The sequence below is a fragment of the Poecilia latipinna genome, unplaced genomic scaffold (assembly GCF_001443285.1).
Source record: "Poecilia latipinna isolate Pla-1442-1.1 unplaced genomic scaffold, P_latipinna-1.0 Scaffold1787, whole genome shotgun sequence".
Lineage (NCBI taxonomy): Eukaryota > Metazoa > Chordata > Actinopteri > Cyprinodontiformes > Poeciliidae > Poecilia > Poecilia latipinna.
The window spans coordinates 28,346-39,839 of record NW_015114403.1 but is presented as its reverse complement, the minus strand read 5'-3'; the positions used below and the strand labels follow the sequence as shown (position 1 = coordinate 39,839).

At 53.4% G+C, this 11,494-nt stretch overlaps 2 protein-coding genes across 2 annotated transcripts in view; both read right to left on the bottom strand.

Moving 5' to 3' along the window:
* The window catches only part of kpnb1 (karyopherin (importin) beta 1), a 32,746-nt gene extending 27,927 nt beyond the window's left edge, over positions 1-4,819 (bottom strand). The window contains exons 1-7 of the mRNA XM_015061195.1: positions 4,518-4,819; positions 3,017-3,075; positions 1,880-2,062; positions 1,612-1,812; positions 902-1,054; positions 765-824; positions 590-679 (exon numbers count right to left, since the gene is read on the bottom strand). Of these exons, the coding sequence (XP_014916681.1) occupies positions 590-679; positions 765-824; positions 902-1,054; positions 1,612-1,812; positions 1,880-2,062; positions 3,017-3,075; positions 4,518-4,557 (786 nt within the window). The 5' untranslated portion in view covers positions 4,558-4,819. The remainder of the gene's footprint in view (positions 1-589; positions 680-764; positions 825-901; positions 1,055-1,611; positions 1,813-1,879; positions 2,063-3,016; positions 3,076-4,517) is intronic.
* Positions 4,820-5,564: 745 nt separating this feature from the next.
* fbxl19 (F-box and leucine rich repeat protein 19) overlaps positions 5,565-11,494 on the bottom strand; it is a 13,524-nt gene continuing 7,594 nt past the window's right edge. Inside the window, exons 3-11 of the mRNA XM_015061193.1 lie at positions 11,246-11,389; positions 10,539-10,625; positions 10,271-10,456; positions 10,161-10,193; positions 8,562-9,778; positions 8,320-8,483; positions 8,074-8,235; positions 7,776-7,991; positions 5,565-7,704 (exon numbers count right to left, since the gene is read on the bottom strand). Of these exons, the coding sequence (XP_014916679.1) occupies positions 7,442-7,704; positions 7,776-7,991; positions 8,074-8,235; positions 8,320-8,483; positions 8,562-9,778; positions 10,161-10,193; positions 10,271-10,456; positions 10,539-10,625; positions 11,246-11,389 (2,472 nt within the window). The 3' untranslated portion in view covers positions 5,565-7,441. The remainder of the gene's footprint in view (positions 7,705-7,775; positions 7,992-8,073; positions 8,236-8,319; positions 8,484-8,561; positions 9,779-10,160; positions 10,194-10,270; positions 10,457-10,538; positions 10,626-11,245; positions 11,390-11,494) is intronic.

Here is an 11,494-nt window from a genome sequence, read left to right as displayed (position 1 = left end):
TTCGAATAAAATTTCATTTCATTATTGTATGGACTAGGTCAGTGGTCCCCAAACTATTGGCAACTTTTCCTTTTTCAATTGACCTGTTATGACTCAGATGTTGGCTGTCCTCTGCTGCATCGCTGTGGAAAACCTGGAGCGGCAGAGAAATCTGTGGCTTATAGTCCAGAAAATATTTATTTCATTAATAATGTTATTATTTATTTCCTGGATTGTTTTCTGAAGAACCCAGAGAGGGTTATTTGATTTTGCTTTCTGGAAAACGATACATTTTTACATTTAGGCTCCTGCAATCGTCACTTTTCCTGTCACAAACTGACTCCGGGCCCCACCAGAGAAGGGAAAAGTTATGTGGCCCTCAGGAAAAGGTTTGGGGACCCTTGGACTAGGCCATCAAATCACCACGTTGCCTGTAGGAATTTTTAATGTCCAGCAGGTGTCAGTATTGAGTGACACAGTATCAACACAGTTTTGCTTTGGGTTGAAACGCCTCATCTACCCATCACTAGGCTGAACCCAAACCCGTTTGGACCCGAGCTCGTCTTCATCACTTCCTGGTTGAGGAAGGAGCAGACTTCCTGTTTCTTACCGCGAACAGGGCGGGGCCCATGTAGGTCTCCATGTACTGGTAGTACAGCGACATGATCTTCACCAGGTTCTGCAGCGCCGCCACGCGTACCTGAGCACAGGAAGAGCAGAGGGGCGGAGTTACAGCGGCTCAGCAGAGGGGCGGAGCTTCAGCGGCTCGGTCCGATCGGACTCACTCTGGTGTCAGGACACTGCGTGGCTTCACACACCACCTGCATGATGAAATGTCTCTCCGTCTGAAAACACACACACAGGTCAATGTGCCGCTCACACAGCCCAGGAGCAGCGACCGGTTCTGGTTCTGGTTCCGGACCTCCTTGTCGAAGTTGGCTCTGGTGAACTCCAGCGAGTTGAGCAGCGCGTTGGTGGCGGCCAGCTTCACGTTGTTGCTGGGCTCCTCCTTCCTCATGCCCTGGATGATCGCCGTCAGGATCTGGTTGGCCGTTTCCTGCAGCTGCTCCGGGTCCTGCGGGTCAGAACCAGAACTGTCAGGCACAAACGGAACCGGGTGGAACAGATGGCCGGTTCTGACTTCAGTTCTTTACACTTATTCTTTCTTGTTGAAATTGAGCAAAATCAGAACTGAAAGAACGGCCATATTAACAGCAACATGAAAAACAGAAACTAATTAGAACCAAAGAAAAAAATAATGAAGTCAGCTGGAAGATAAACATTTAATTTCTTATTTCTGCCTGTTTACAAATCATTTTATCAAAACGAGAAAAAACAGAAATAATTTTACATAATTTAGCTTTGGTGAAATGAGCCAATCAAATGCTGCTGATGACATCATGTGACAGGAAGTAGAATTCAGATTCGTTGAGAAAATTAAATTAATTAAAAATATCCAATTTGAAAAAAATGTAAAATCTGAAAATAAAGGAAACCGGAATCAGACCAAAGCAAACGATCGATCCAGTTCATTTTGGTTCCAATGATTTACAGGTCGGATCGGTCCTGGAGGCTGGTTCTGAAGGGTCCGGTTGGTTCTGGACCGGACCCTTCAGAAGCGGCTGGACTCACGATGTCCTGGCAGATGTATCCGATGGCCTCCAGCGTGGACTCCTTCATGTGCTCGGTGCTGGACGGGTCCGTTACGTTGGCCACCAGCTGTGGGATCAGCTCCGGCCACTGGGTCACCGGGATCTCGGCGCAGGCGATGCCGGCCACGCACTGCGACGCCGAGCTGGGCCGGTACGTCTCCGTGCCCAGCGTCTGTAGAACCTGCAGAGACGAGTCGGGTCAGAGCCGGGTCGGAGCGGACCGGAGCGGAACCGGGCCGGGTCCTTACGTAGTTCTTGATCTCGCGGCGAGCGTTGGCGTCGATGGCCAGCCATCGCTGCTGGTACTGCGTCTTCACGTCCGGGTCTTTGGAGGTGAGCGAGTTCTTGACCTGCAGCCCCGCTGCGACCCGCGCCACCTGCGTGTTCCCGGGGTTGGCCAGAACCTTGGACAGCTCCACCAGGAAGGTGGGCTGGGGACAGAACCGGGTCAGAACCAGAACCCAACACACTCTAATCTGTTCATCAGGCCCACATCATGATGCCTCCACCGCACTAATCAGTTTCTCTCCAGCATCCTCCCTGTCTATGGCAGGCAGTTTTAACATAAAATCAGCTCTGATGTCTGAACCAGTTCTGATTCCTCTGATCACATTCAGTTCATCGTCAAGAAATTAGTGAAACCTGTCAAACATGTTTCACATCCTGACTCGTCACTAAATAATTAAATAAACTGTGAAAACGTTTGGGCTCATCAGTGGCTCAGCAGCTGCTTACTTACAATCTGAGTCTCAGGTGAGAAGAAATCCTGCTGGCCTCTGCCTGGACAGCTCAGCAGGGGGCTTACCAACAGTTTACCAATTCAGAATCTAAAACTGGGGCTTTGATGACGTCCCCTCCGCTCACATGGAGGGATCCACTTCCAGATCCACTACCGGATCCACTGGGACCCAGTGTCTGGCTGTAAGAGCAGCCGTGCTCCCGGTGGAGCCGACTGCTCCGCCCAGCTCTGCTTTCCAGCCTGGCTCCTGCCTTTCTTTTCTTCTGCAGGACTCCATGCTCAGACCACTTTATGTTAAAACAGCTTGCCATACAAGACAGTCAATCAAAACTATTGAAACATTAAAACTGTCTGGGCTGCTGAAGTTTCATTTTTGCTACTTTTTAGCTCTGATATTTCATTCATGGATTCTCATGAATAAAATCTGGACCAGCAGAAACAGGTTCCCTGTTGCAGGAACTGGTTTAACTGGGAGGAGAGAGACTGGGATGGAAACGAACTGCAGCTGGGATTTTAATCATCAGCTTGAAGAAGATCAGGTGGAAGAAAGAGGCAGCTCCCTGGGTGTGACTGGCTCTCTGCGGCTGAATGTGTGTGTGTGTGTGTGTGTGTGTGAGCTGCTCTCCATCCCCCCTCCGGTACTGACCAAGTTCTCTATGGCCGCCTGCTCCAGGAACTTCTGCGCCGCCTCCAGTTCATTCCGATCTGAGGACAGAGAGGAAGAGGAGTCACTCTGGAGCGCCGGGTCGGATCAGAACCAAACAGAACCAGATCCAGAACAGAACCAGCTGGATTCCTGCAGCTCACTTCCTTTGATTCACTTCATGCGATGAAGAAAACGTGAGAAACGGCAGCAACATGTTCATGTTTTTCACTTCTGGGGGTTCCTTCCTTGACCTTTGACCCTACCTTCTACAGGTGGCAGTGTAGAATATTCCAGAACCTTTGAGAAAATCAAGCAATAATGACACGACTTGCAGTAAACGGAGTTAAAGTCTTCCTGCTATGCGTTGGGTTCAGACAGACCCCAGATCAGGTCATCCTGGTCCTAAACGCAGCACAGCTGATGTTTATCACTGATGCTGCAATAACCATAAAATCATGACGAGTGTTGTAAAGAATGATCCAGTCCAGGTTACATCAGTTTTACTGTTTAGTATGGAGAAACTCTCTTAAATCACACATTCTGCAAAAGGATGAAATGATAAAATGACGAACAAACAGCTTTTAAAAATCTGTCAAAGCTGATTTTTATCTCTTGTGTTTGCTTGAGGTGGAGCTGCATGTTTTACTCCTGCTCTGATCTCAGGTGATCAGGATGAGAACAACTCCAGATATTTCCTGATTTTATTAACAGAGTTAAACAGCTGAGCTTGTTTTTATTGTAGAGAAACTCGGTCCAGATTGTGTTCGTTCAGGTATTTTATGTTTTGAGGCACAGCTTAAAAACACCCAAACAGCCCTTTAACCTGCAGCTGAGACCTGAAGTGTGTTGCTAAGCGGCTCCTCGGCGGCGGATCCACGCTGATCTCTGCTCGTAGTGGGTCTATTTCCACGCAGGAACAGCCCGCTCTGCGGCAGGAACCCGCCGACGAACTAACATGTGTGTTAGCTGCTAACGCTAGCCGCTGACCGGAACAAGAGCGGTTCTGGTGACGGGAGTCAGTAAAACCGGAACAACGTTTAGCGATAACAACTCCAACTATCCGATTCTGTAACCTGGAAGAGTTTTCAGTTCTGGGTAATGAACCGGAGGGGGGCAGGCCGACGGTGCAAGTGAGCCGCGCCAACAAGCTAACCGAGCAGCTGCACTGGGTATGGGCAGGGTCGGCGTCCGGTGCAGCCTCCTCCAACGGCCACCTCACCCGCTGAGTGACCTGATCCCCTCGGTTACGCTCTCCCATTGAGTTCCGACTGGGTCAGAGCACTGTGGTTGGTGTAGATTCCCCTGAAATAGTGCCTTAAGTCCGGGCAGAGTGCGAAGTCACTCATCACGGCAGGCCTCAGTTAGCTTACTTAGCATCAAGAGCTAACAGCTCCCTCCGCCCAAAGATAAACCTTCCCCGGGTCCTCAACCACCGCTCCATCGGTACCGAACATAGCCCCCCAGATCCACCTGGAGGAACCGGTTCCGCTCCGGTACTCACCTGGAGAGACGGTTTTTTCCAGGATAGTGATGAGCTCCATCCTGTGGCCCGGCTGCTCCTGCTGCTACTGCCGCCGCCGCTCTTCACTTGGTCGGGTTCGATAACAGCGGATGATCTGTGTCCCTGGAGCCCGGTCTGAGGCAGCCACAGGGCGGGTTCGGCTGGGCTCGGTTAGATTCGTTTGGGATTTACTCGGACGGTGCAGGAAATGTTAACGGCCGCAGCTCGCAGAAACGCCGCCCGTTCGCGAGGGAAAGGAGCGCGCGGTTCTCTCACGCGGAGGGATATCACGCACTGACGCACGTACGGCGTCACCATGCCTTTTTTAATCGCGGAACCATCCGGGAGGACGGCACCATTACCGCCACCTCCTGTTGCGGAGGGTGTATTACCCCATAGAACCAAAAGTACTTGTGTAGTCTGGAGATCAGAAAAATAACAGATAATTTGAGTAAATACATGAATACTGTTAAGGGGATAACTTCATCTAAAAACCTGACCACCCTGCCTCTTTGTGAAGAAATATTTTCTCTCTTAACATAACTGGTACGAAGTCTGCAGCATCACTGGAGCATTTTTGATCCAGTCAGTCATGTTGGAGGGTTTCCCAGTAAGAACGACCTGTTTAAGGTTATGCCAGCGAATTAAGTCCAGACTTCGATTATTCCACTCCAAAACATTCAGTTTTTGTGAATCTGTTCACGAGTAAAACAGGAGTCTGCTCAGTTAAGCTTTGAAACATAACCCAGAATGAAGTGGAGCGCCCCCTGCAGGTCTGGAGTCCCTGGACGGGTTGGGTCTTGCGCCTGTCTGAACCTGAATGATGATGATGTTGAAGATAATGCTGACAGCCTTCATCTCGTGGAGGTGAAGTAAAGCGGCTGCTCTGGATTATCTGATCCAGAACCAGAACTCTGATGGATCCTCCAGGCAGAACCGGAAGTGCTGCTGGATCTCCTCCGATGTTGGAGGAACTGAGATCTCCTGCTTATTAATCATTTTAAGGCTAAACCAGCAGATAATGAGAAAGAAGCACACAGACAGGAGTAAAAACGAACCCATTGCTTCTTTATTCCTCATTGTACAGTAGTCATTCATACGTAGCTGCCTTGAGTTGGTCTTTTTTTGTCTGTTTTCACCGTTTGTTCCACCTTCTTCCTCGTTTCCCATCAACACATTGGAAGAGTCGTGGACAAAATAGAAAAACAAACCAAAAACAGAAAGAAACAGGAAATGCCCCTTTTTCCACAATAAAAACTACATTTGGCAAAAAAAAGAGGAGCAGGGAACGAAGAGTTGATCCAGTGCATCGAGAATATACTAAGATCCAAAACTGATACGTTCAACCAATCAGCTTCGATCTGCTCACCTGTTGCTAGGTGAAGCCCACAAAGTGACCCCCCCTCCCACACTGTAAAAAAAAAAAAAAAAAAACTTAAAACATATAAAAAGGTGAGCTGCTGCTGTTTATGGCACAACGAGGGCGGAGGCGCCGCAACATTCAGCCCACCAGCAAACCCTCTGCAGAACCGAACCAAGCCAAACCGGGCCAGTTCCAAATTAATACACAGAGAGGAGGAGCAGCAGAACCAGAACCAGAACCAGGCGCCATCAGTGATAAACCGCTCATCATTTTTTTTCTCAGAAATAAAGTTAAGTTCTCGGTCCTCTGATCCAGTTTCTGAACTGGTTCTGATCCAGTTTCTGAACTGGTTCTGATCCAGTTTCTGAACTGGTTCTGATCTGACTCGTCCTGAAGCCTTCCTGGGTTTGGCAGCTTTTCACTCATCTTCAGTTGAGAAACGATCAGAAAATGTCTCAATTATTATTATTCCTTTATGCATCCGGGCAGAAAATGTCTTCGGAACCGGGTCAGAGCCAGGAACCGGGTCAGAACCAAGAATTAGTTCAGAGTTTCAGAATCTGGTTTTAGTTCAGGAATCTGTTCAGAGCTGGAATTATCTTTGGAATTCTGATGAATTGGTCATTTTGGATCAGAACCAGTTTTCGGATCAGAACCAGTTGTTGGGTGTCTGCCAGGTTGATCCTCTCCTGATAGTTTTATTCGTTTTGATACTGAAAATGAATTGAAACAGAAAATAAAGACATGAAGGCTCTGATATGATCTAAAGGAGATGAACAACATTTTCCAGAATAAATCCAGGACTGGAACCGGACCGGACCAGATCGGACCTTCTCTCCGCAGAGGTCAGCCACAAGCAGCGATATGAAGATCCTCTAAAAACCAAGATGAGTCACTCTGTGGAGTTTCTCCGTCCCCTTTCCTCCAACCGGACCGAACTGCAGCAGAACCCTGGACCAGACCAGAACCGGCTCAGACCGCGGCGGGAAGTGCTGCTGTGGCACCGAATAAATTAACGTCAACAAAAAATACTCCTGAGAAATAACACGAGATCAAGATTCGATCGGACCAGAACCAAGGAGGGGCTGACGAGGCTCAGTTTAAACACACACACACACACACACACACACAAGGGCAGGGTAGAGGGTTGGTCCAAATACCTGGTGCCGGAACAGACTGGAGGCCTGCGCCTGGGTCCGAACCGGTCCGAACGGACCCACAGAGATTCTGATGGGAATGTGGAGGAATGCTGAGCTGGAACATTTCAGGAAGCAGCTCTGTGTGTGTGTGCGTGCGTGTGTGTGTGTGTGTGGCTGAATCAGCAGCTGACGAGGGGGGCCGTGATTGGTCGAAAGGAGGGAGTGTTCAGAGAGGTCAAAGGTCATTTACAGTAAACTACAGGTATATACACACACCCATAAATGTACAGAGGAATGAATATGTACATGCTCAGGGTTGCTAAGTTTCACCAAGTCTCCTCTGAGGAAGAGCTGCTCCTCCTCTTCCTCACCTGCTTGTAGTGTAACACGGGCGGAGGCGGGGCTTAAAGCGGTCACATGACTTAGCTGTTCTTCAGCAGCGTTCTGTCGTCAGGAAGAGCCGAGGAGGACGAGTTAGCAGCGACGGTGGCGGCGCCGGCCGAGGAAGAGGAGGCAGCGGCGGAGGAGGTGGAGGAAGAGGAGGAGGAAGAGGAGGACAGGAAGGGGAAGGAGAGCAGCTGTCCCGACTCGGCGGAGAGGAGGGAGCAGGAGCGCAGGTCGACCGTCTGCAGGGCGGAGCAGCACTGGAGCAGCTGGACGCACTGTTCAGTTAGCTTCACACAGCCTGCGCACACACACACACAGTGAGCCTGATGAAGAGCGAGGATGAGGACGAGGAGCGCTGGCCCCGCCTACCTGACAGGTTGAGGTGAGTGAGGCTCTCCCTCAGCGGCGACACAGTGAGGTTGCGGACCGTCTGGTCGCTGACGTTCAGGCAGTGGCTCAGGTCCAGCCGGGTCAGCTGGGGGGTGTGGCGCACCAGGAGGCGGGACGACGCATCCGTCAGGTCCAAACCGGCCAATCGCAGCTCTGTCACATTCTGGAACCGCCCCACCCTGCTCTCACTGGGAGCTGAGGACCAATCAGAGCGCAGGACACTCAGAGCCGCTCTGGGCCGACCAACAGAAGGTTAGAGAGATGGGGAGGGACTCACCTGTCCGGGACTCGGGTGGGGGGGCCAGCAGCTCCCTCAGGTGAGAATCTTTAAGGTCTTCCACTCTGCTGAGGTCCAAAAGCTTCAGACACGGACAGACGGCCTGACAGAGGGCCGAAACGGCCGGCCAGGCGCAGCCGGAGACGTTCAGCTCCAGAAGACCTGGAGGGGGAGAGAGGGTTATATGAGAACGACCCGCGACAGGAACGACGCGGAGCGCTACGGAGGCGTGCGCGGCACCGTCACCTGGTAGGCGGTTGATGAGCCACATCAGCTGCTTCTTGGAGATGTTGGTGCAGCCCAGGTTGAGGGAGACGGGCTGCCGCCTGATGATGCCGCTCAGCATCGGGGGGGTGATGGAGCGCTGGCGGCTCAGGTCGATCTGCGTCCACAGCCTCTTGTCGCAGCACCTGGGTGGGTCAACGGGTCAACAGGTCAACAGGTGGCCAGCTGGCGAGCCGCCCAGCAGGTAACAGGAAGTGACTCACCAGCGGCTCCAGGTGCGACACACCCTCATGCAGACGCAGAGCTCCCGCTGGCTCAGGTAGGTGAAGACTCGCAGCCAGACGTCACGCGTCATGATGTGGGCGGAGCCGCAGTCCAGCAGCAGGCAGCTGGGCTCCGGGCAGGCGGGGGGGGGCCGCACCAGGTGCCGCTCCATCTGCACGGGCCGGGGGGGCGAGGGCACGGCGGGGGGGCTGCGTTTCATCACCTGGGAGCGCGGCGCCAGGCGGGACGGCTGCGAGCACGGCGACGCCGCCATGGCCGACATCAGCAGGCCGCTGCTGGCCACGCCCCCCCCGTTGGAGGTGGGAATGGAGGACGACACGCCGCTCCTCTGGCTTGGCGTCTTGCTGTTGTTGCGGATCTTGTTTCCGCGGCTGGCTTTGGCTCCGCCCCCTCCGCTGCCGTGTCTGTGATTGGCCAGAACGCCACTGGCGTTCTCCTTCTCCCCGCCCCCCGCCCCGCCCCGGGTCCGCCCGTTGCGTGCTTCCTGTCCGTTGCTGCGCTGCTTTGCCGCGAAGCCATCATGCAGTGAGGATGGAGGGATCTGATTGGACGAGAGCGGCGAGGGGGGGGGCAGGGAGGCGGAGTTCTTCCTGCTCCGCTCCGGAACGTCGTCCTCCTCCGGGTCTATCAAACCGGGTTTGCGTCCCCTTGACGGCACGTCGGCCCCGCCCCCTCCTCGTCGCCGGGCCTTGTCCCCGCCCCCACGCGCTGGCTCCTCCTCCCGCTCTTCCTCGCCCCTCCCCCCATCCCCCTCTGACTCGTCGCTGGCGCTGAAGCCGAGTTCGGCCAGCCGCCGCGCCCGCTCCCGCTCGCTGCGGCTCCGCTCCCGCTCAGCACGGCTCCCGCCGCTGTTGCCGTAGACAACTGGAGGGGGTGGGGCCGGGGAGGACGACGAGGGCGAAGATCCACCCCCCTGCTCGTCCCGGAGCGAGTCGTCCGAGTCGGACTCGGAGTCAGACTCGGAGCTGGAGGACGAGGAGGAGGAGGACTCGGGCCGGCGCTCCAGCAGGCACATCCTGCGGAAACGCTCCAGCTTCTCGCGGTGATGCGAACGCTGCTCAGCGCTGGACGTGGCTCCGGCCGCCGCCGCGCTGCTCCCTGCTGGCTGGGAGGAGGATGAGCTCTGCTGGCCTCCTGCCGCCGCCACAGAGGAAGAACCGGGTCCGTTCGACTCGCCCACTTCCTGTTTAGGTTTCTGACCACAGAACAGAGAGAAACTTCTGTGTTTAAATTCACATCAACATGAATCCAACATGTCGGTCGGGCGGCCGACACGCTGCTTCCTGTCTGGTAAATCAGAACCAAACCTTCAGCTCAGAACCATTTCCATTTCAAAGATGGATTACAATCTGTCAGATTATTTCTTAATGTCTTCATGTTTCCTCTTGATGCCTTTCAGCAAACAGAAATCATTTTAGTGATTCTGAAACCAGAGTAGTTTGGTTCTGATGTAACTTCAGACAGGAAACGTGGGCGTGGCTTCACTGGGTGTATGTAAACTTCTGGTCTTCACTGTTTTTTATTGATAATCTACTGAAACTTTTCAGAGCTGGTCAAAGAAATGAAAGGCTTCGTACCTTTTTGAGGCGTTTCTCATGCGCGCCTTTAATCTGAAGGGCAACAGGAAACAGCGGATCAGAGCGGATCCAGACCAGAACCAGAACCACACAGAACGGACCGGGCTCACCTTCTTCTTGGGCCCGCTGTCCATCGGCTGCTCCTTCTCCTTCTTCCTCTTGTGCCCGCCGTCCGGTCTGGCCGCCTCCTCCAATGGGGGCAGGGCTTTCTTCTTGGGGGGCGGGTCATCCGTCAGCTTCCAGCGCCCCGCCTCCCCGTTGTCCAGTCGGCGCTTCCCCGACCCGTCCGCCTGGTCCTGAACCCGAGAGACAGATCTGATCAGAACTCACTACTAACATGGCGACCGGACCGAACCGGAACGGACCGGACCGACTCACCTTGCTGGTCTTCCCCTCCTTGTGGCACTTGGGACACTCCCAGCAGTTTGGGATCTCGTCGTTGATGATCCCGTCCGCCTTTCCCATCTGCAGAGACGGAAACACAGACGGCATCAGCAGGTTCTGCTCTCCAGAACTGGTCCGGCTGCAGAACCGGTCCAGGTTCACCTCCATCAAACCAAAGCCAACGAGCAGCTCAGAGTCCCATGGACTAAATCAGACAGAAAGAGAGAAATGTTCGGTTCTGGAGGCGTTCTGGACCAGACAGGTGAGGTCAGTGAGGTCAGAACCTGGTCCAGACATTAAAGGGCCGGTGTTCTGCGTTTTCCTCCACCTGTCATTAAAATGCTTCATAAATATGAATTCAATAAACATTACTTGAAATTGGACCTCTGTCTCTTTAAGAAGCTCCTGCTCTTCCTGAAGCTCCGCCTCAAGGAAGTCGTCCCAACATGGCTCCTCTATTAACCCTTTAACGTTTCTACCAGCGCTGCTCTGAGCAGCAGCTCCTGTAATGAACTCAGCAGCTGTTTGCTAATTGCTGCTGGCTAGTCTGAAGGAGCTGGGTGAGGGAGGAGCCCTGGAGGCGGGTCTAGGTCCATCCAGGCGTTTTACAGCTCAATGGTTGCTATAGAGATGAAAGGTTTTCTCAAACATGAGCAACAGCTGCTGCTGGTTCCGGTCCGGTCCGGTCCAGTCCGACTCACCTTGAGGCAGCTGGGGTGGATGATCTCGTTGCAGATGGTGCACTCCATCAGGCAAAGGCTGAACTTCTCCTCCTCAGAGTCCACCGTGTCTTCCTTCCCCGCCTCGCCGCACGCAAAACACACCGCAGTGTGAGGCAACACGGGCTGCACGCACACACACACACACACACACACACACACACACACGCGCACACGCACACGCACACGCACACGCACACGCACACGCACACGCACACGCACACGCACACG